Source organism: Heterocephalus glaber, unplaced genomic scaffold (assembly GCF_053883595.1).
Source record: "Heterocephalus glaber isolate CG9 unplaced genomic scaffold, H.glaber_assembly_v1.0 deba00001733, whole genome shotgun sequence".
NCBI lineage: Eukaryota > Metazoa > Chordata > Mammalia > Rodentia > Bathyergidae > Heterocephalus > Heterocephalus glaber.
In genome coordinates, this window is record NW_028258444.1 from 8,615,709 (window position 1) to 8,641,122 (window position 25,414).

Below are 25,414 nucleotides of genomic sequence, written 5' to 3' on the forward strand. Positions count from 1 at the left end.
TCATCTCCCTAATGAGTTTATAATTCAATCTTATTATTGTACTGATTAGTATTTTTCTGACTCTAGTGTTGCACACCTTTCCTTGTGCTGTACTGGCTCTTTATCATCTTATGTCTACTTTTTAATGGGTTGTCTATTAATGAGCTCTAAGAATTCTTTATATATTCTGGTCATAGGTTATATGCATTGTAAATATGGTCTGGTTAAGGACTACTTTTCATTTTAATGACATCATTTAAAGTTCTAAATTTTGGTGGAATCTCATTTATCAATTTGTTTCTTTTATACATCATGTCTTTTGTATCCTAGGTAGTTCTTGCCTATCCTGAATTCATAAATATTTTCCCTTATAATTTCTTCTTAAAGTTTTATACTTTTAGGCTTTCTTATTTAGGTTCATAGATCCCTTCAAGTTATTTTCATGTATGGAAATAAAGGATTGAGGTTAATTTTTTATATACGGATACCAGGTGTTCTAGTGCCATTTGCTGAAAACACTATCTCTTCCTCAGCTCTTGAATTGAGTTTATATTCTATAAAATGCTAAGGTTAAATAATCTTTCAAAACTCAGTGGACCATATATGTGTGGTTCTATTTCTAGATTCTCTGTTTTATTCCAATAATCTATATGTCTTTCCTTACACCAACACTGCCTTGATTACTGTAGATTTAGAAGAAGTCTTAAAATTAGGTACTAAACGTCTTCCAACACTGTTTTTGTTTTTGTTGTTAACTTTTCTAGGTTCTTTGTACTCCTACATAACTGTTAAATTTCAATATCCAATTCTTCATTTATAGCAAGTATGCACATACCTGAATTTTTATATATACCTTGTGTTTTCTAATCCTGCTAAATTCAAGTACAAGTTCTAGGGGCTCCTAGAGATTTCTTAGTATTTTCTCTGTAGATGATCATTTCATCTACATATAAAGATTTTGCTTCTGCCGTGCCAATCCTATCCTAATTGTGTCATTTTATAGACAGACTATTTTGGTGGGGACTAGGTTTCAAAGTTTAATGGGCAGAAAAGAGTAAGCATATCTGCCCTTGTTCCCCACCTTAAGGAGAAAGCATTGTATCTTCTCCATTCATATAAGGCATTCTTGCTGGAAGAATGGAGTACATGTCTTTAATCTGTTGAGAAGTTTCTGTTCTACTTCTAGTCTCCTGATAGCTTTTACCATGAACAGCTGTAGAATTTAGTCCAATACTTTTTCTCCAACTAGTGACAGGATCATATGGCTTTTTCCTTTCCTCTGTTAAAATGATGACTTTTGGGGGTGGATCTTCCAATGCTGAACCAACACTGCCATCCCTATAACAAAACCACTTTCTACATCCTGCCAGATCTGAATTCTAATAGTTTGTTTTGTTAAACAAATTTCTATCTATATTCATACTTTTTTCTTCTATTATCTTTATCCAGTTTTAGGATTAGCACAATGTTGAGTTCCTAAAACGAGGGAAGAAGTGTTCCTTTTTTTTTTCTGCTTTAAATGTTTGATATAATTTATCAGTTAAAATGTATATGAGCCTGCTATTGTCATATGGGCAGGTTTTCAAGCTAGGAATATACTTCTTTAATAGGTGCTATTCAAATTTTATATTTCCTCCAGAGTTAGTTTCATTAATTTGTCTTCCAAGGTACTTCTTAGAACTTGTCAAATTTATTTCAAAATAGATTTTTGAAATATGCTTTCTATATCCTTTTAAATTCTGTAAAATCTGTGGTAATGTCTCCTAGATCTTGATATTGTAATTAAAAAAATGTGTAATTGATATTGTGTAACAGGAAGAAAAGGTCTAAAGGTGCAGGGGAAGTGGGAGGGGTAGGGGAAAGGAAAAAAAGGAAAAAGAAAAAATATGAGAAAAGGAAAAAAATGGAAACAAGGTCTTTGCAAATAGGGAAGGGTGGAGGGGATGAAGGGAGGGCAGGGGAAGGGGGAAACAAATAAGAACCAAGATACTCATGTAATGGTACAAGATCCCAATGATGAATGTAACTGTATTTTATACCTAAAATGTACCAATAAACTTAATGGGAAACAAAAAAAAGGGTAGAGAATGAGAAAGTATGGGCTAGGATATAAAGAAACAAATTACCATATAAATAAAAGATATTTAGACCAACACAAATATACAGAGCCTAAAAAAAAATATTTCAAAAAGAAGAATCTATTTCTTTAAGAGGAAATATTAATTAGGTCAAGGGGACAGAAGTAAAGGATTCTATGAGAAAAAAAGAGAAAACAGATTTTGTTCAGTAGTTCCACTGCCTGCTTTGCAAGCACAAGGTCCTGAGTTCAATCCCTGGTACCAAAAAAAAAAGAGAGAGAGGAAAATATAACACAGTAAGATTATATAAGGAAACTGTGAGGGTGACATCATTTAATATTTCTCCATAAGATCTGTCTATGAAGGTACGTTGGTAAAAAGTAGAATTCAAGATATTTCACATTTCAGGTTCACACCCAATTCAGCATGAAAATGGAATTTGTAAAGAGAAATTTCAACTTCTACACATTATTATGGTTGGGTTAGAATACTAGAGAGCAATGCCTATCTTCTTTTTCATGTAAAAGTGAAGAGTTAGATTCTATAATGTAACACATAATGAAATATCCATAAAAATAGAGTCCCAAGTTAAGAAAATGACTTTGAAATATAAAAAAAGTAATTAATATTTTCAACTCAAAATGACAAGTAAATCATTAGGCTGCAGTTAGAGATTTAAAATATGAGTGTCTGAAATTATGTATGTTGAATAACCAACAGTTACTTAGTCTATCATGTTATTTACACATCTAGTCCTCTAAAGTCTCACCAGTGCCTTCAGGGAGATGATGATCTTGCAACTAGTAGACAAAGTCTACACACAACCATCATTTATTTTATTCTTCCTATTTTCTAGGGTTAATACTCAAATGCAAGCCAAAGCTCTACGATCATATCACTAAGCACATTCAATCTGTGATAATCAAAGCACCATAAATCTTAGGGAATATGAAGATCCTTTATTACCTGATCTCTAAGAAAAGATGGGGGATTTAGAGAAATGAATGCTTTATTAAAATTTGAAGAGCTTAATCAGCATGATTTACTCTAGCTATAGAAAATGGATTATGATAATCATTTCAACTAGAAATACACTGGCATCAGCCACTACCCATCAGAGTTGGCTCTGTTTGTTTAAAAGCACTACAAAACAGGGCCAGGGATTTAGCTCAGTGGTTTCACTGCCTGCTGCGCAAGCACAAGAACCTGAGTTCGATGCCCGGTACCAAAAAAGATGGACTACAAAACAGGTACAAAAAAGTCTTCATTTTCTATGCTTTTAAACATGTCAAGTTTAAAAGGTCAGTAAAGGGTAGAACAAACAAAAATTTTCAGAACTAGATCCCATTCAGGGTTTATTACTGCACTGGCATTACTGGAAAGCCTGGTACAGCCTTGTTACAATTCCCCACTCTGACCACACTGCGGGGAGCCAGGGGGAAGGGGGGGCAGCTCAGAGCAGCATTAAACCCTGGAAAGCAACCAACATGCTGGGTACTGGGAACTACACCAACAGATGGGTCTGAGCAGAACTGACAAAGGTAAGGGAAAATTGAAGGGAATGACAGATGGAAGGTGGAAAAGGCAAACTATTAAAAAACAGCCCAGAAAGTTACACTTTGAAAAGATTATAACCAATGTCAGCTTCACAGAGAGTGTAAATATAGATGCAGTTTCTTAACAAATCCTGACATAATCTAATGGGACAGAGGGTCCTAATCATTATTTTTAAAATTTATTTTAACCAATTCGCTCTTCTTAAATTATCACTAAATAATCAGATCAAGTAATTTAAAAAGAAAATATCAAGTCTCGAATGAAAATGTTTTGCCTGGGAAAATTAATTTTAAATAATTTCTAATTTTCTAATGAGTAATTTCAATCAATAGGTAGAAAGAAAACACTTCTAAGACTTGGTTTGTCATCCTGATCAGTTTCTCAGAAAACCCATGACATGCTCTAAACCATATTCTTTTATCTAGATCTACAATCTACTCTGTAGAGAAAGGCAACTCTGGATAGCTCTTATCAGTTTTAAATTCTGTTATTTAACTGAGCTTATTTAGTGGGTGTCTCTTCCACAGGTCTGTATAGAGTGAGGGTGAGAGGACTCGATCTACTTTAGTAACTGTTGTATGATTGACGGAAAATAGGCCCTCAAAAAGGAATTTAAGACTGAATAACTGAAAAAGAGTACAAGTCCCAGGGGCCAGGGATTTAGCTCAGTGGTTTCGCTGCCTGCTGCGCAAGCCCAAGGACCCAAGTTCGATCCCCAGTACCAAAAAAAAGAGTAGAGGTCACTCTAGTCACCCTACTTGACCCTCAACAAACACAAAACTTTGGGGACTGCTCTGAAAACCAGTAAACATGATACTTTTCTACCTCTTCCATTCAATCTCTTTCCCATTGTAAAGCGGTTGTAATAATCATACTTCTATTAGCATTCTTATCACACTGAATGACAATACTCCACAAGAATGTGAACAAGTTATTTATAGGTCCATAATCTTTGGCAATGCCAAGTGGGTTCTTTTTATCTTACTTTCTAACCAGCGTTAACAAATGGTTTATAAAACTCATAGCTCAGAAAACGAGCAAGTACTGGGTGGCATAAAACAGAAATTATATGAAACAAAGCCAGTAATACAACAAACATATAAATCACCCCTTTATAGTTATATATGACAGAATTTAAAGTACCATAAAGTTTCCCCCAAAAGGAGACTCCTATACATTTAGTAGTAATAAATCACCAAGAGTCCTATCCTTTTCTCCATGTAAAATAGCCCCTTCACAATCTCTTCAGTAAAATGCCAGAAAGAAATACATACATGATGGTGTTAATGCCTGAGAGCTGTTGGAACATTTGTAGGCCACAACCCACAATTAAAGCTCGGCGAGTTGGGGGATATGTCAGCATTCTGCAGATCACAGGTCCAGCTTTTTTTAAAAAAGAAAGAAAAACAAAAAAAGGACACAACTATTATTTTTAGCTCTCGTAGTAATTATTCCCATTAAGATAAAGTTCCCCAAATCTTGTGACATCAACATGACTGGGCCTTTTAAAATATTACACATATACTTCTACAGAAACCTGAGTGCAATGTATTATGCCTGAAACAAACTTAGGGTTGTTTTTGTTTTTGTTTTTGTTTTTTCAGTCTAAACTTCAAAAGTAGTAAGAGAGAATTCAAATTAAAGCAGTATTTATGGATACTAGGAAAATGTACATAACTAGAACTGTCAGAATTATTCTTCCTTAAACCCCTACCAGCTGTATTTATTAATCATTCTCTGTTCTTTGACCATCTTTGCAATTAAATTTATTTAAAATTTATCCATGTGGGACTTACAAAGTCACTGGCAAACATCCCTGGCCCCAAAATCGCTTTAATCAACAAAAAGAATCCATTTATTACAAACAATTAAACAAGGGACAAAATTCACTCTATTTGACTAAAGCTAAGGAATTTGGGTTTCATATCAGACTTGTGATGGCTACATTGGCTATTATGAATAAGTCACTAAAAAGGTAATATAGGAAAACAGTTAAAGTCAATTTGGGTACACACACAAACATACACATACACACACTCACAGGTCATTCAAAAATATAAAGCGCTTTTGCAAATGGCCCAGATCCCTTGGTATTCACACTGACTCTAGATTGGTCCTGAAAAGCTGTGGATCTGGCCCATGGAGGCCTCAAGTGCGGTGACTGCCTTCACTGATGCCTGATGTCAGGACATAATTACTGAAAACATCCCTTCTGTTTTCCGAAGGGTTCCATTTAGAATGCCAGTTAACTATAGCACATGGGACAAAGCTTTTCTCCCAAGATCTGTGCTGTTCCTGCTGTCAGAGCAAAAGGCTGTAGCCAGGAGGGTGCCAGCTGCTTGATTAGGGACCATGCTTTGTTACTGAAATGCAAACTAAGTCAGGTAAACTGAGACCCAAGGAAGTCTCATTCCTTCAGGAATCTTCTGGAAATTTAGCATTTGCAAAAATGGAACAGAATGTGCTACTGTCTCAGCCACAAATGTGAAAATGTGATGTCAAGCCAGGACATTAATTAGAACTGAGAACATTATACCTCTACTTGGTATGATTACTATCACAAAACTTGACTTATTGCAAATGTTTTTTCTCTCTCATTGGCACAGGTTAATTTAGAGAAGCACTAATGGCATTCAAAGCTAAACAGATGACAACCCATTTAGAAGGTAGGATGAGAACTACGCACACCAAATCACCTTAGAGTCAAGCAAGTTTTCTTAGAGCCATAATATCAGAAAGGGTGTGTGAAAACAGAGAGAGTGAGAGTTTTCTTTGACAATGTTGACATATATCTCCATCACTTTCCTGACAGATGGGCAGGCTCGTGCAAATCCAGCTATCTCTAAGTGAGCCACAAAAGAAGGAACACATACAACATTAGAAAAACATCTGCCATTTCCCCAACATGTGGAGACTTGCAAAGAAAAAAGTCATCATTTACTTTGAGCACCACGGAAAAATTTTAAAATGACAACCAAAGCAAACCCTATCCTAGCTGTCAGTAAGATGCAGAGATGAAAAACTCCCCTCTCTACTTGCAGGAAACTTACTATAATCCGTAGACAATCATATCTACTCTCATTATTAAACTGTTTTATGAGCTGATAAATAGGTCAGGGCATAGGAATTATGGAGGACAGAAAAACAAAGAAAACTATGACAGATTAGGATCAAAGTTTGACTTGCCCTTACATGAAAATATAAGCTAACATACAAACACTATATATTTAGTATTTCCCAGTTTTTAAAAATCTGAGGGGTTTGCCCCTGTTTTCTCTTGTTTGGACTTCCTATTAACAATAAACAACAGTAGTTCCTTTATTAGACTGTATCTTTCTAATGGATAAATTTTGGTCAAAGCACATGTGATTATGCATAAACAAAATTATAGAATTTCCTTTCATTAAAATTATAAATCTACCTTGATATAGCAGCAAAACTGCCTTAACAAATGAAAACTATCATTAATCTTTGTATCACAGAAGCTATAAGCCAGAAAAAAATTAATTAGCTGAATGTTCATAAGTAAAAGACTTTAAAGGACAAGTTCTACTTGTTATATCTGTATTCCTTTTGTAATTAAAAGCAATTTGTGTATAAAAACATTTCATACTTAATTTTCTTTCAAATATTTGTGAGTTTGAAACAGAAATTTCCACGCAATAAAAACTAAACCCTCTAACCAACTAATGTAATCTAGAAATGAAAAACCCAAAATAGACACGTAGTAAAACAGTGGATTCAAGAAACCAAAAGGGATTCGTCTTTTCCTCCTTTCTGAACCCTCATATTACCATGTTGCTAAGTCACCTTGACATGGTTTTCCAAGTGTGGCAGGGGCTCTGGTAGCAGGAATAAAAAAGAGAAAGCCTACCAAGGAGCTATTTCCAATGATGGCTAGTGTGAGTTGAGCCTCCTAATGGCACTCTGAATACAATTAAAAATGTGCTAGAACCCACTTTGTATGAAATCTCAGCTCTTGAGTTCAATTTCCAGCTAAGATGGAGGTCAGACAAAAATGCATTTAACAGTAGTGCTCGTGATACTGGATAATGCCCAATGAAGGGCTGTGACCCCAAGATTCAGGAAACAAATGGAGCAAACCATACAATGGTCCCAGCTGAATGCCTCAAAGAAGTTTCCAGGCTGTAGCATGAGAAGGGGAAGCAGAAGACCTGGTGGTCTTAAATTAAACAGAAGCAGCTTACAGAGCAAAGATGGCACGAGGGGCTGAAGTTCACAGGGCAGAGAAGGAAGAATGAAGATTCAGGGAGAGACTGAGAACTCTGGGGTTTTTTAGAGCCCCCCTGAATACTGATGCTCAGTGCCCCCCAGTGAGGAAAATAGCCTGATAGGGGAAAGAGCCCTAGAAAGAATTAGAGAAATAATTCCCAAGAGCTTATATAGGGTTGGGAAGACAGCTGTTTCTACCAACTGAAGTGAAAAATCTGAAGCATAAGGAAGAGCATTCAGAAGGAATTTTCCTTAGCAATGGTGCAAATTTAATTCTAGATTAAATATCATTTGAGTATCATCTAAAATACATGGAAAGCAAGACTTTGCTTCTACCAAGTATAGTAACTATAACAGATCAGAACGGAGCTCAATATTAAGATAAAATTCATAACATCTGCCATCTTACAATAAAAATTACCAGGTCTTTAAAAGACAGGAAAATAAAATTGTAATGCTAGAGAAATCAATTCTTCAAGAAGAAATATCGATCCTAAATGTTTCTGCATTACTAAGAGCTTTAAAATATATGCAAAAAATGGAACTGCAAACAGAAATGGGCCCACAATTATACCCTAATACTGCATCACTGTCTTCTCAATAGCTGGGGGAGTACAAGGAGTCTGAAAATCAGCAATGATGTGGAAGACGTCAATAACACTGCCAACAAATTTAGCCTAGTAACTGATATTTAAACAGTACTTTGCTAAATAACAGTAGGATACACATTCCTAAAGAGTGTTAGTTTAATGTATCGAAACATTTACCCAAGAATGATTAAATTCTGAGCTGTAAAATTAGTCTCAATTAACATAAAAGAATTCAAATCATACAAAGACTGCTCTTCAGCCATAATGACATTAATATAGAAATTAACAGGTGAAAGGTAGAAGCTCCCCACACTGGAAATAGCAGTTCTAAGGATCAAAGAAATAATGAAAATTAGAAAGAATATGAAAGTATATGAATATACAACACATAAAAATTTGTGACTGGACATAATAGTACACAGCTGTAATCTCAGTTACTTGGCTGCTGAGGCTGCAGGATTATAAATTCAAGGATAGATTAGGAAATTGACCAAGACCCTGTCTTAAAATTTAATAAATAAATAAAGGCTGATGATGTGGCTCAGTGGTAGAGCACTGGTAGTTCAATCACTAGTACTGGCAAAAAGATATTGGGGGGGGGCGCTCTGGTGGGGATTTAGTTCAGTGGTTTCGCTGCCTGCCTTGCAAGCGCAAGGACCTGAGTTGGACCCCCGGTACCAAAAAAAAAAATATTTGGGGGAATTAGAGCTAAACAAAATAGAGGTAAACTTCACATAACCTCAACTTTGACCTGAAGAAACCAGAAAATGTTAAGCAAATGAGTCCAAAGTAAGGACAAGCTAAGAATACTGTAATAATAAAGAACAGAATCCATGAAATAGAAAAGAAGAGAGAGAAGAAAAACTGCCCAAAAGCTGGTTCCTTGATAAGATCAATAAAATTAATATGCTTCCAGTCAGACTGCAATCAGAAGGACAACAGCCCCTCCAAAGATATGCATATCCTAATTCGGGAACCTGTGAAACTTATCTTAAGATGACAAAAAGAAAGGACTTTTAGATATAAAGATTTTGAGATGGGAAAACTACCCTGGATTAACTGGGTTAGCCCTAAATGCAATCACATACATCCTTATAAGACAGTAGCAGGTCCAGACAGAACAGAGAGGGGAAATGCAGAGAACACTGCTATGGTCACAAGCCAAGGAATGGTGGCTGCCTCAAAGCTGGAAAACTCAAGGAAGAAATCATCCCCTAGCACTTCTGGAAGGCTATGGGCCTGGTGACAACTTGATTTCAACCCAGTGAAGCTGCTTTTGAACTTTTGTTTACCAAAACTACTAGAGAACAAATTTCTACTTTTTAAGCTGCCAAATTTGTGGTAATTTGTTACAGCAGCTCAAGCAAACAGATCAGGGAAAATGAGAGAACATATAAATGAAAAATATCAGATATAAGACACCTGAACTCAAAGACACAACAATAATAAGCAAGATAAATAATTTTATGCTATCAAATGTTGTAAGTGCAACTGACAAATTCTGTAAAATATAGAATTTTGCAAAACTCACTCAAGAAAAAATAGCCTGAGGAGCCAGGCTCAGAGGCTACTAAAATACTGAATTTGTTTAAAGAAAAAAAAAAAAAAAAACTTTTCCCCAAAGAAAATTCCAAGTCCATACATCTTGACAGCGAGCAGATCAGTGTTGCTGTGGAAAGAGGGATTACAAAGGGCAACAAGAAAATTTTGGGGAGGCAAGAATATGCTCAATCTCTTGATCGTTCTGATGATTTAATGATATTTACATCTCAAAACTTATCAAATCATGTTTTATGTATATTCTGCTTATTGCATGAAAATTATACTTCAGCAGAGCTGATAAATAACACACCTAAACAAGTAAGGGCCTCTAGATACCAGGAGGACAGACACAGTGAAATAGATGTTGAGGAAAGAAATTCCGATATTCAAAGGCTACAATCTTCTCTCACAAGGGCATCAGAATTTACTAATCAGCAGCAACTGTATTTGCTTAAACTGGACCAATACAGCCTGATGCCAGATTAGTAAATTAGAATCTCCAGGGATACAAAGCCTTAAAATTTTCTTCAAGGTTTTTTGTGCACTTATTCTTCCCTTCTTTCATTTTACTTATTTAAGGATTTTACTACATACTAGAAAAAGTGAAGAAAAAAATAAGTAGAACACTTCATGACTAACAAATTACAAGATGCAAACTGCAGGCTTCCCCACTGCAGTCTTCACAGACTCAATTCTTTAGAGATGCTTCCATGGATGACGCAGAGGCCCTCATTGCAGCAAGACCATCACTGCCTAACTTCACATACCACTCTCCCTATTCCGAAATTTAGGGCCCTATGATGGAACTGCCAGTTAGGCTCAGCAAGGTCCCAAACACCAGGGTCTCTGAGGAGGCCATTTCTTACACTCTGCAAGATTTCAGGTAGGAGATAAGGTGGTAATGGGAACTCAAATCATCAACAAGCATTTCAATGTTTTCTTTTCTACCCTATGGTACCCAAGCAAGCTTAATATCCTGCTATCTAGCTGCCAGTCAGCACATTTGGGAGGTAGTCACAATTTAATTATCATTGTCAATCACCAAGGATATTAAGCATTTGTTCAAATCTGAATGGATTATCCAACATTTCAATAGCTCCTTGTACCTTTGAACCATTTTTTAATCATCATAAGAGTCTTAAACACAGATGTTGCTACCCCCTTTTTGGAAAGGAAGAAACTAAGCACAAAGAGTAAGTAACTCTCCCAAGGTCGCAACTGATATGGAAGTAGACCAAGACCCTGAGCTAACTTCTCAATCATGGCATCATGCCAAGACATTTTTTAGTGTATAGTTAAGTAAGTTGATTTTCCTCAGCATGAAAACAAATCAACAACTTATGAACAGTATGAGTAAAAAATCCACAAAACTGGGAGGACACCAACATGAACAAGTTGAAATCATTGCAGAAGGATAAAGTTCGACAGTTTATGATCTTCACACAATCTAGTGAAAAAACTGCAGTAAGTTGTCTTTCTCAAAATGACTGGAAGTTAGATTTTGCAACAGATAATTTTTTCCAAAATCCTGAACTGTATTTACAAGAGAGTATAAAAGGATCATTGGACAGGAAGAAGTTAGAACAACTATACAACAGATACAAAGATCCTCAAGATGAAAGTAAAATTGGAATAGATGGTATACAGCAATTCTGTGATGACCTGGCACTTGATCCAGCCAGCATTAGTGTTTTGATCATTGCATGGAAGTTCAGTGTGAGTTCTCCAAGCAAGAGTTCATGGACAGCATGACAAAATTAGGATGTGACAGCATAGAAAAGCTAAAGGCTCAAATACCCAAGATGGAACAAGAATTGAAAGAACCAGGACAATTTAAGGATTTACCAGTTTACTTTTAATTTTGCAAAGAATCCAGGACAAAAAGGATTAGATCTAGAAATGGCCATTGCCTACTGGCACTTAGTGCTTAATGGAAGATTTAAATTCTTAAGACTTATGGAATAAATTTTTGTTGGAACATCATAAACGATCAATACCAAAAGATACTTGGAATCTCCTTTTAGACTTCAGTACAATGATTGCAGATGACATGTCTAATTATGATGAAGAAGGAGCAAGGCCTGTTCTCACTGATGACTTTGTGGAATTCGCACGCCCTCAAATTGCTGGGACAAAAAGTACAACAGTGTAACACTAAAAGAACCTTCTAGAATATACACAATCTGTAAAATAAATACACCCAAAAATTACACAGTCATTTTCTGCTGGCTGGACTGAACTGAATATCAATCCTCACTATTCAGACTAAGGGCTGAGACAAAACTTCATTTCGGACCGTATCATGTTTCATTCTCAAATGGTGGTTTAGGCTTGTCTTCTAGTCTGGGCCACTTTAAACATTTATAATTCCAACGCTGTGGATTTCATCTTAATATCTGTGGATCATCCTAGTTTATTCTCTCATAAGTTTTAGAAGCTTTATGGTGATTATTTTGAGGCTTCCATTCTTGCATAAAGCACAATGCTGTCTTCATCAGAAAACAGCTTGGCATAAGAATTAAACATAATTAACATAAAAAAATCCACAAAACTGAAGCACAAAATTCAAGCTATAGGAATATAATTACTCAGTGCTCATCCTGACTTTAATCACTCAGCATTTTCTTCATCTTCTTCTTGGCTCATCTGCCACAGTACCCAGACTTCATTCTAGAGTTCTCTGTTACAAAACAGTTACACTGTGTGACTGCCTTTCTCTATTTTCACATCCAGGGAGCTAAGCACTACTTGAGAATACTAGGAAAATGACCCACACTGCCTGCAGGCTCTCCCAGCTGCCAGGAGGATCTTTCTACTCATTTCTAATTGGCTATTAATCATATTCTCATGATACTCATTGTAAACATTCCATGTCCTCCGACCACCACTGTTCTCTTCTGCCTTTTCTCCTAGCTCTCTGGGTATTCCCCAGTCCATTTACCTATCATACCTGGAGTACCTGTCTTGAATGTACTCTGTACAGTGTATGGAGACATGAGGGCTTGACTGTTCTAACAAAACTACATATACAGCATTAAGAAACTAGGCACAGGGAAAGACCCAAAAGAACATGCCAGTTTAATGACCTACAAAACAAAATGTGTATATAAATTTCCCAGCCCAAAATGGTTCTCACTTTGTATTATGTAATTTCACAGTAACTTAAGAACTGCGGCTTTTGACTATCTGCTCTCTCTCCTCCTACTTCCTATATCTAATAAACTGTCAAATTTCAATTAGAATCAATGTGTATTCCTCTTGCTCTGCACCTGTTCCACCACCTCTGGTTCCTCTTCTCCACTGCCAGGGCTGGGTGCTATCCATCTCCACAGTGAGGTAGTGCATGGCAGTGGAAAGTAGGTACAGGAACCAGTGCTGAAACAGCAGCTCTGCCACAAGATTCTGAGCCTAAGACTCTACCTCCACTATCCATCATGAGGATTAGTGAAAACAAAGTTACTGGTATACATTATGAATTAAATAACAAGCTTCATATATGAATTCCACATCTCCAATGTCTCCCAGATCCAAACCATCTCCTCCACACTGCCACTACTCTGTCTATTAAAGCGCACAGCTGATCACTGTGGGGTACACTACTGCCCCAGCCTACCTTTCAAGATTTATTTAATACTATTTATCTTCCAGGTTGGCTATGTTTCATTAATTGTTGTGTAATGTGCTTTACTCACACAAGTCTCGTATTTGTATAATTCTGTCTCCTGCATTGTTAGTTCTGCTTGGGATTCTATCTTTCTGATTTTGGGTGGTTGGTCATTTCCTATGCTCTTCTCCCTGGCTAATTTTTAAAATTCTGTACCTGATTTCTCTGCTATACTGGATTATGTTGGGTGCCTGGCTGATGTTTTATAATTTTTATAATTTTCCTGTTTTATAATTTTTCTTTCCATTGCACTTAGTCCAGGGTCATGGCAACAGAAGACATTATGTAAGTATTTGCTTAATGAATATGAGGAAGAAAGGAGGGAGAAAGAAACACCAGAGCAAATATGCATACTGAAAACTCATGGATAAAGCAATCTAAGCACATTCCAAGTTGCTAAACAATGTTGTGATTAATTATAAACTACCACTAAGATCCTGAACACACCCATGATGTTTTCATCTTCAATATGCAGCAGATGATGTTTGTGATTACAAGCCGGTGCTTGGCACATGCTCTGTTTGGAAAAATGGAGTGCTGCTATTGATAAATTCAATCCCATGTGGCTCCATCATTCCTTCACAGTCTGGCATTTATGCCAATACATTCTGAAATCCTCCAAGGCAATCAATTTGCCAAGATGCTGGGATGGACTGGTTGTCTACAGAAGCGTGCCTGTGAGCTGATCATGGTACATTAGGGTCTGTGTGAAATGACTGTGTTAATCTAGTCATTATTATTCTGGGTTGCTAAAATAAAGACTTTTTTCTATGTATAAGCAGATGATGATGGGGGTTAGTAATACTGAAATACTATTTTTCAAAAGCCTTACTTTGTTATTACTGAGGATTATTTCCTAATTCTAAAATATTTCCTTGTCAAAAGGTGTCTATGTAAATGAAGCAGTAAAATAATTCATTCTGCAGCCCAACAATTATCCATTGAGAAAACTGTAACTGTGTAACCATCTTAGGGGTCTATGGTGCAAAGCAAAATTTTTTAAAAAGTATTAACAATTACTGCTTCAGAAAAGTCTTCCTTGAGCAAAGGAAGACTTTCCTTTTCTTAACTAAATGAGAAATTTTCTTACCTTATTCTTAACATTAAAACTTTTGGTGGACAAAACAATTTTTAAATAAAAGAAAAGATGCTCTCACCTGATGACATACTAAAAATATATTCACATCTGTCATCCTCAGTGATGTAATAGGTTATTTCACCTACTCATTTTTCAATCGATATTATAGGTTAGGAAATAAAAATATATATCATTTGCATCTGTTAAAGGCTGCACAACCATTAACAGTACTGAGAAGCATGATTTCTCCAAGTCAAGTAAACCAAGGGTTGCATTCAACTCCACTATGGAGTACCTGTGTAATGCTGAGCAAGTTCCTTACTGTCTCTGAGTTCCACATGCTTCATATGTGATGACATCTTTCCCACAGGCAGGTATGTTTTGATAATGAAAGGATTCCCCACCAATACCTCAAAAACTGATGCTATGAGTTGCTCCAATGGGTTTCTAGCAACATTTCTCCACAGCTGAATACAGGTTGAAAGCTTTAAATTAAAAATCTTTAATAAATTCAATAGGTTTTCTTTCTCCATAAGCAAATAAATGAACAGCCTTCATTTTTAAGATGGCATAAAATAATTTAAATAGCTTCATTATTTTTAAGAAGTAGATTCCATACTTCCAATTTCTTTCTTTTATACAGAAGTTAACAGAAAGCTTTTATACAGATTGCTAATAAACCAGTAGGTGATAAACCAATAAGACATGTAGCACAGGTGCCATAATAAATATAAATAAAATGAGTCTAAATTAAATGTCCTATGATCTTATGATGGGATGGTAATCACACACAAAAAAAATCATTGCAACTGTCCCCAGATTCTGAAGTATAACTGCTGCAAACATATGAGTTTCCCTGAAATATGAAATCTTAAAGGAAAGAGTATTTTGTCAACATGGTTCTCAGAAAATCTTAAGTACAACAAAATACTCAGGAATTAGATATAAAAATGAACCAAATATACAACACTATAAAGGTATTCTCTTATGCCAAAGTAGTTCTTTTCCTGCCCCAATTCTCTTTGCTCACTCTTCTATTATCTCCACCAAAACACAAAACTATGGTGTGGGGCCAGGAGACAGCTCACCCACATAGTACCTGCCTGGCATGTGTGAGGCCTGAGTACAAACCCCAGAATCAGTGCAACAAAACAAAAGCAAACAAAGAAAAGACTCCTATTGTGTCAGTCATTAAATATACAGTAGGAGATAAAGACGTTCTGTAAAAAGGGTGATGCTAAGTTCTACACAATAAGAAGTAGAGCACTGGGTTCACACACACAAAAAAACAACAGTTGATTTAAAGTATGGATTTTTGGTACTCTCATCTTCCACTTAGAATAGTAAGAAGCATAACACACAGGGTAGAATTTAAATGTTGTTGGTAAAGGAATGGTACGATAACCATATTTTCCATTTGTTGAGCTATACTAGACCACATGAGATAAAAGACATCTGTAACATCACAATCCAAGCCCTCCAGGAGATTCACAAACACCCTTGGCCACCATATGTAAGAGGGATGATGCACAACATCCTGAAGGCCGCAAGGTGAATGATGAGTTTTACAATCTATTTTGCATACACAATGGTAATTCCAAAATATTCTGAATGGTAGCAGAGAAATCAAACTTCCACTCTAAGGGCTAACTTACACACTGGCTATCTCAGAAACAAATTCCTTCCATGAAATCTGTGACGGGCTGATCAACATGCTATCAGTTAGTAAAGGATACCTCCCTCCTATGCAGACCTTGGAAGAAAGGTTAATCTATAAAGCAAGTATCACTAAAAACCTGGATTTCTATAGAGGAAAACAATACTTTATTACACATGGCATTTTGACACTTGTTTTAAGTTTCAATTTTTCAGAAGAAAACAATCACCAACAAAATGTCCAGATCCAAATGACAAAACATGATCACATTATTTCTTATATCAAATACAAGTGATATAACAGGAAGATTTCATGTAATTGGCATAAGCACAGCTTCATTTATTCCAGAAGGATGTGTCAGGAACTGCATAATATTAAGACAATCCCCTTTATTTTCTTTTCCCCGAAACACTTTATGGCCTGAAGCACTTGGTTAACTAAAGACTCTCACATGAGGGCTGGGGATTTAGCTCAGTGGTTCCGCTGCCTGCTTTGCAAGCATAAGGTCCTGAGTTCGATCCCCAGTACCAAAAAAAAAAAATGAAACAAGACTCTCACGAGACCAATATCTAAGATAAATCAATATTGCAAAGCAAGTCCAGTCACATTAGCAAGCTAGTACATTAGTTTTAATTTTAAAATGTCATTGGCTTTCTATAAAAATTGATTGTTTTGTTGTGGATAAAGTCATAAACTTTTCTATTAAAGACTCATCTTGTTACATTTAGTAATACTACAAAGTACAAATGGACAACTAGATAAACTGGGAAACACTGATAAATCTGGAAGAGGTTTGTTGTGGCTTGTGTTTGGATGTCCCCCAAAGTCTCACGCGGTCAGAGATGGCTGAATCTGGAATGTGTGATGCTGGGATTAAGGGCCTGTGATTACTAAACCACTACACATGAGTGACTGGTTTGGCACCGCCCTAACCTCAGTACTCTGGATGGGATAAAAGGGGCAGAAGGACACTGTGAAGGTCCCTTGTTGCTTTTTCTATCTTCTGCCACCATGAACTGTTGCCCTCTGCCACCTCTGCCTTTGAGCCAGAAAATTATGGACTGAAGCCTCTATGAACTATAAGCCAAATAAACCTTTCCCCCTTTAACTTTGGGTGTCAGGTATTTTGTCTCACCAATTAGAGGAAATAACTAAGACAAGGTTCAAATTACTTTTTAAAACTCCTTAGGAATCTAGCTTAGACTAAAGTAACTCTACTGATCAAGAAACAAAAACATGATTCCAAAAACAGATTTTCACAAACACTGACTATATGCAGTACTACATATTAATGAAGGGCTCTTCTCTCTGAAGGGCAGGTTTCGGGTTTGCTTTTAGCACTGTAAAGATCACCGCAGAGATTCCAGTAACCTATCATAGCACAGTGCAACTTTCAGAGTTCTTCACCTAGCTGAGGCATCTCCTTCCAGATCACAGCTGTATCTGACTGGAAGACAAACCTATCATACATAACACTACTCTTGAAACACATTTCATGACAGACCAAACCCAATCAACTACTATTACATCAAAGGCAAGCAAAACTAAATCTCTCAAAGAACATTTAGAAGTGATTAATATTATTAATTCAGGACATTCATATCCCTTCAGTGCCCAAATTAAAGCATAACTTGCCCCCCCCAAAAAAAGAAGACCCAGCACAACACAACACCTATGGGAAGCAAGGCTTGCTTGTCCACAACTAGGGTGTTAAAGTCTCCTTTTTCTTCCCATGTGTAGGTGTATACACACACACATGCGTGGCAGGGGTTTACAATAATCACTATTACAGAATCCCTCATTGTTTGTAGATTTTTACTTCCCAAATTCCCCTTTGGATCTTTCCTCTGCTCCTACCTTGTTGAGGAAAATGAAGTACCACTTAAGATACAAATATATTTGGTCCAAATTGCCACAGTTTTCTTCCTTCTTCTATGTTTTTGTTTAATTCATAAGCACATGCCTACAAATCTAAATGTTCTGAAAAACTGGCAGAATTTCAGTTGAGAATGATTAGCAGCAGGAAATGGGAGAAGTTCCACAGGTCCTGCTCTAGAAGTAGGAAAAACATTAGTATTTGGTTAAGCAACTCCAGCAGGGAGCAAATATTTGCATCCATTGACTGCCAGTCTTAGGAAAGATATGCATGCCAAGTCCTCCTATTGATCATTCTTTAAGCATTTCCAATGAATCTATACTGATGGCCACAGATCAGAATAGCTTTAAACACTGCATTTTTCTGTTATTCTACTGAATATAAAGACTGGGCAAGGGAAATTCCAAAGTCATTTTCTCCAGATGCTTGTGCTTTTAAATGTCTAACCTTATTTATTTGGCATTTTTGTTTTTAATCTGTGGTTGTTTTTCATTAGGCAGATTCTTCTAATCTTCCAACATGATACAAATCATAATTTTACCTGATTATGGTCTATGATGCTCTTCTGACAAAGCACTCCAGGGATGTGGTCAGTATTTGAACATCTACCTACATATGGCAGTTTTATTTTGAGACATGTCTGCAGTTACCATACGGTTGATGGCAGTCTGTGAAGAGAGTCAGGATGTGTCTATTTAAAATACTGATTAAAATGTGAGTTTCTTTAGAAATGTTTTTATCCAGCTCCTTTTTCTGAATGCTAAATCTTATTCTGTCCTTTAAAAATTCAGTCTGCCCACTGTACTGCAAAATTCAATTACAAAATAGAACTCATTTTATATATTTTCACTGGTTAAATTTCAGTTATGCATATATTAAAAGTATAGCATTGCATTCATTATCAGAGATTTAGAAAACTTACTATTCAACTTGTTCAGGACTTACTTAGACTACATTCCAGTATGGCTCATGTTCTCTTTTTATTTTTGAATGATCACCTGAATATACAATTTAGATAAAAGTAAGGCAATGGCTAGCTCTATGTCTCTCGGGGATGTTAAAGAACATCCTGTCCTCAGAGGTATCTTAAAACACCAAGATTCTATGATTCTTTTGAGTGAAACTTTTAGCAACATTTAAATTAAAAATATATGGCTCCCCAGGAGAAATATAGCCATGAAATAACTGTTACGTAGGAGTACAAACAAGTGTTCTATTTGAGGGAAGCATGTGGCCATTATAAATTATGCCCATTCATTATTCATCAAGTTACTATAAATGTTTTAGGAAAATTGTGTAGAGCCATTTTCTACTACTTTTCTGAAAAGTACTATTCATAAATATTGTATTTAGCCTATTGGTACACAAAGCTTTTTCTCTTTATTGTTACAGACCCATTTAGTCTTTTAATGAAAGGAGGGAAGGAGAAGAGAACAAAATTACACCTGTGGGAGTTGAATGGTTGTGAAAGGGCAAACCAACCTAAATTAGTTCTAATAAAACAAAAGAAGTGACAGGCTTAAAACAAACGAAAAAACATCAACATGATCCCGAAATGTCTGTTCCAAACATGGTATTTCAGTCTAAAGATCATGACTTTAAATAGATTCCCTATTCAGACATAATTTCACCTCACTTTGCAAATTACCTCGAAATCATGAACATTTCCGAAGCCATGATATAAATTCCTGTAATTTCCTTTACTCCCAGCACAAAGTTTCTCAGTATCTTTATCTGTTTGTCTTTCCCTTCAGTTCAGTTCAAAGAAGCGACTCTTTCTATTTACACTGCTCATCATACTGTCTACCTCCTCCTCTGGCATCTTGCACATGATTTTTTGTTGTTTTTTTGTTTTTTGAGATAGGGTCTCGCTCTGTAGTTGAGGCTTGCCTTGTACTCATAGCCTCAAACTCACGGGGGACCATCAGCCTCCCCAAGTTCTGGGATTACAGACATGCGCCACTGCGCCTGGCTTCTTGCACATGATTATTTCCATTTCTTGCCCTCAAATTAATTTTCTATCCCAATTTATCAACCTAAGTTCTAACCCTTCCATACTTCCTGAAAGAAAAGGTTTGCTTCCTCTGTTTCTGGCATTTCATTTTCTAAGTCTGCCCCCTCCCTGCCATCAATTCTATTGAAACTACTCTCTCAAAAGGTCATTAATTATAACTGCTAAGATAATAGTGAAGTAGTCCTTCTCCTTGATCACTTTATGCTTCATACCATGGGCCAATTCTTATTTTTGTCTCTCACACCTTGCCTTCTCTGACACTACAGAGTTTTGTTTCTTCTCTAGTATTTCTTTGTCCCATTTCAGCAAACCTTGTTAGATTCTGTTCTGTTACCTTTAATGTAGGTAGGTATTCTTCATGGTTTTACATCCTAAGTCCCTGTGTCTTGACCCATTATATTCAGCACTGTGACAAGGTCAGTTTCTACTTTTGATCTGAATCCATCTCTTTAAACTTGTGGAGAACATTGGTCCCCTAATAAATTATGCTTTCATACCAATGTCATTTTCTATTATCTACTGGACTATTCCTATCAGCATATAATCTTGATGTACTAACATCCATAGGAAAATAAAACTGAAAAATCAACTTTTTAAAAATCCCCGCCACTATTTGGACCTAGTTTTCCTAAGCTAGTTTACAGAAAATCCACTTGAGAGCAATCTGTACCTTTTATCTCCATTTTCTTACCTTCTTCTGTTCTCTCCTCAAACCTGTTCTAAGCAGCTTTCATCTCCATTAATCCATAAAACTTGCTCTTCTGAAGGTCTCCAACCACCTTCACTTTGCAACTTCAATGCTCTGACCTCTGCTCTCTTACCTAAACTGAGGGCAACATTAGAATCTGCGACTTGCTCCTTCCTTCCCAAAACACTACTTTCAGGAACCACTTATTTTATAAGATATTTTCAAATTATGAAAGAATCACATGAAACAATTTGTACAATTCTAAATAAATGGCCTGAAATGATGATGAATATCATTGCCTATAAACTATCTGAGAACTTTCCTAAGTAATTCCCCTGCTTCCTTTATGCATATATACCTCTTATTTTCCTCAGAAATACTTCATGTAATTTTTACAGGCAAAACTAATTTCTGATTTCAACATTTCCTAGACATTAAATTCAGGTACTTTCATGGATTATAACTGAATTATACTACTCCATCTTACCATTCAGAAGTCTTAAAGCTCATACTAGTATCAAAAAGTATATTCATCATTCTTTCCCATATTTCAGCTTTATGTCATATGATCAAGTATTTGTGCTATATCTGGGAAGCACTGAATGGCTACTAAATATAGTGATCCCTTTTTGAAATGTCTCTAGTTTATAGTACAGACAATCATACAACAGATTTGGAAGGCAAATTTCATTTAGGCAAACTGTGTACTTTCTGTTAAATTCTAATTTTAAAAAATTGTGATGAGAAAAAAAAAATCACTCCTTGCCACTGGATTAGATTTTATTTTGCTAATTTTCTATAAAGTACAAAGAAATTAATACCCAAGGAGATAACTGGGAAAAAGTTATATTGTCTATTATAATACCAACAAATTATTTTAACTACATATACCCTTTTGAGATGATTTATTTAAACTATTCCCATTCAAAAATGTTCCCACATAATAAGCTTTACTGAAGTGGCTCATTAAACAATGCCAAAGTTTTTACCATATTTGTGACAAGAAAAGGTAATGGACATTTTCTAAACATCTCCATGGAAAGCTGCACTGAATTCTAACCAAAACTTCTAATTCCTATCTTATCTTTGGCAGATAAAACAGTAGAGTTTACAGTCAATTAAGATTTCCCAGAAGGAATTTGAAAATAAACTCTAAGTATTCAAGTAAGCCACCTGATCTGCATAGCTGTCCAAACCTCAAACAACCCATCCACACAGCAGATAAGTTCTTTAAATGTCAATGTTTTTATTTCACTTTGTATTAACATCCATCACAAGTGGATTCAGCACTCTAAAGAGCCAAAGGCTAAAAATGTTCAATGTGTACGTGCTTATGAATTTTGAGTTATAAATAAACGTTAAACCATATTCTTAAATTTGAACACTCTAAATGTTATGTATACTAACAGTACAATGGGAATATTCTCTTTCTAAGCTAAGGGTAGGAATACAATAACTCATAGGTAAGAACAGTGAAAATATTGTTGAGAAATATCATGACAATATCATTGAGTCACTGAGAAAGCACTATTGTCATAGGGTGTCAGCCTTGCTCACGATTTAGTCTTTCCTTCTAGTAGCTGAAAACAGACCTTAAAATAGCTACACCCTTAAAAGATCACCTCAGGTACCTATCATGACAGCACTAGAGCAAGATGGGGGACATAACTGCTCCCATAAACAACATTCAAGATGACTGAGAGGAGGCATGTTACTTTACTTCTTCATACACCACTGTCTTCTCATTACCATCGAATACAACTTACTGTCTTCACCAAGCCACTGCGTGAACCACTTAGACATAATGAGGAATGAAGACTTGGTCCCCACCCTCAAGGACCTTACATGGTAGATAGCCCTTTCCAAAGTAGAGACAATAGCAAGTACAATGAGGTAAATTCATGACCAGAAAGCTGGGAACAAAAAAAATGTATTCTAACTGAAGTAGACCATATACAGGAACATTTATTAATTCCATGATTCATTTCAAGTTAGTCAATATTTTTCATAAGCATTACTTTTCAGGTTTCCTACTTGTAACTGTTTTCACATTTAATCAAAAATATATCTTTTGAGTGGGGAATATTAAATTGATTTACCTTATCAAGTATTTTATATAAAATCTTCACACTGTATATCTTCTACCTACCAAAGCTAAAACTTCCACCTTCTGAAACATTTGGCAGCTCTTGAAGCCTTCTGATCTTATCATTATTAGAGAGAATGAAACCTACCTGTGGAAAAACTTAAGTGTATTGTCTTTCTCCATTCCTAACCCTAACAAAGCAAACATGTTTCTTTGAAAATTAAATTTTAAAAACTCAAAAAGGAAAGCATGAAAACAGCGTATGTATTTTAAGCTAAATGACTGGATTTCATGGTAATTGACATCTTTGCTAAAAGACAAGGATGACAGGATTGGGAAAACACAGTTAAGCATGAACATTGATTTATTCAACTCTGCTAGATTCATGCTGTATGTAAATTAATCTGCACTGCTCCTGAAATTTATAGTATTAATCTCACTGGGCAGATTACAGAACAAAGGCACAAAGAAGTTAAGCAACTTCTCAAAGAACAAAGCTGGTTAGTGGCAAAGACAGTGCTTGACTTCAAAGTCCCTAAGTCCCTGTTATTTCCACGTATCAAACTAATGTCTTTCCGACACTAACAAGTAAGCAACTGAGCCAAACAGAACTGCCTTCACAATTACAGAGGTTCTCCTGTCTTGATCCTTATTTTCTCAAGAAGAGAGAAGAGTTGTTTGGGCCTTTCCATAAAAGCACACTCTTTCTATTCTCGTATTAGAAATAGTTATTAAGTAATGCCATTCATTTTTGAAGAGATGGACCAGAACTTATAAACTTTTTTCCTTCAAACTCATCTTGGGAGAGTTACCAAATCATTTCAGCAATGTTTTTACACCCCAAGTTATATCTGAAATTGTTTTAGCATCATCTTCAGAGCCTGTGGCCCTCTCTGAATATTCTCAGTGGTTACAAGCCTTCATCCATTTCAAAAGAATTTGGTATTTGCAGCAGAGGCACTCAGAAGCAACCTTATTACAAAATGGTATATTTAGTTGAGTAAAAGAATTTCAGATAAAACAGAGAAGATGCTTATAAACCAACGAGACAGGCCAAGCTGCTGCTTAGGCTAGAGCAGTGATGACAAACCTTTTAGAGACCAAGTGCCAAACTGCAACCCAAAACCCATTTACTTAACACGAAGTGCCAACACTGCAATTAAACCTGAATACTGAAGTTTTAGTTTGGGAAAAACAACCCATACATGAACATATTTTGTCTTAGAAGGAAAACACAGTAACACAAGTGCCAGAAGCTTGCCACCATTGGTCAGGGCCTTGGCTCGTGGTTTTCCTCTTTCCCCAGGCTGATGCTCTCTTACATAGAGAGGTCTGTCTTAAATGCCCAACTCTGTCCTATCTAAAGCATTACCCTTCATGAGCATAGGGTTTTTTCTTTAGTGATCTCATTACAACTAGTAAAAAATGTAATGTGTGTTTTTATTAATGTTGTCTTCCCTGTTACACTGTAAGCACTATGAGCTCAGCAGCCATGTAGCTCTAGCACCACTGTATATACAGCATCTATACAGAACGGGTGTAACTTAGCATTCCATAAACCTTTGTTAAGCCAACCAAGAGGACAAGTTTTGTTACTCAACAATTGGCCCTCAAGCAATTCTTATGAAAGCACAAGTGCTCTGAGCAACAGAGGTCAGTACAGCACAGCCCCTCTCCCCAAAGGAGAGCACAGGCAATTCAATAATTCCTGGTTGGTTAATGAGCCCATTTTTACCTTTAGACTCACATGACGTCCAAATCAAACTATTTATAAAGTTGATAATGAAGAGCAATAATAAATGCAATTTTCTATAAACAGGTGGTTCAACAAAAAAGGACATAGAAATAAGTATTTTAACTTTTGTGTTTCAACTTAAATGGAAATTTTTACTACTGAAAGTACTAATATATAGAGGAAGCAAATATTGGAAAATCGTTACTACCTCTAATTATGAATATTTAATGTAGAAATTTTGTATTATTTATTCCATTGAATACATCCTGTGTATTATTTTTTCAAAAGTGATTATTTATTAATCAAAATCATTCACTTCTTTGATGATGTTACATAAAAGGTAGCTGACAGTTTCAGTTTATTTTTTAGAGGCTAGTGCTCTTGTCTAAAAATTGAGAGTATTCTACAGAGATTCTGAATTTTTTTATCAGTATCTTCTTGGCTTCATAACTAGCACAACAAACACCCCTTAGATGGACAGCTTTTCACTTGCTCATTAACTGGCAGAAATGTGCTGTCATGATTCTTCATAAAGATGGAAGAAGCAGTCTGTAGGAGGTCACTGAGGATATCGAGCAGGAAGAGACTGACAGTGAATTTGAAGCCCCTCAAAAGCAGGACTATCAGAGCTAGAATA

At 36.0% G+C, this 25,414-nt stretch overlaps 1 protein-coding gene and 1 pseudogene across 1 annotated transcript in view; one reads left to right on the plus strand and one right to left on the minus strand.

Moving 5' to 3' along the window:
- The window catches only part of Slc2a13 (solute carrier family 2 member 13), a 322,693-nt gene that overhangs the window by 180,991 nt on the left and 116,288 nt on the right, over positions 1-25,414 (minus strand). The window contains exon 4 of the mRNA XM_004855003.4: positions 4,889-4,997. Coding sequence (XP_004855060.1) covers positions 4,889-4,997 — 109 coding nt within the window. The remainder of the gene's footprint in view (positions 1-4,888; positions 4,998-25,414) is intronic.
- Positions 11,333-12,131, plus strand: LOC147821482 (DCN1-like protein 1 pseudogene; annotated as a pseudogene).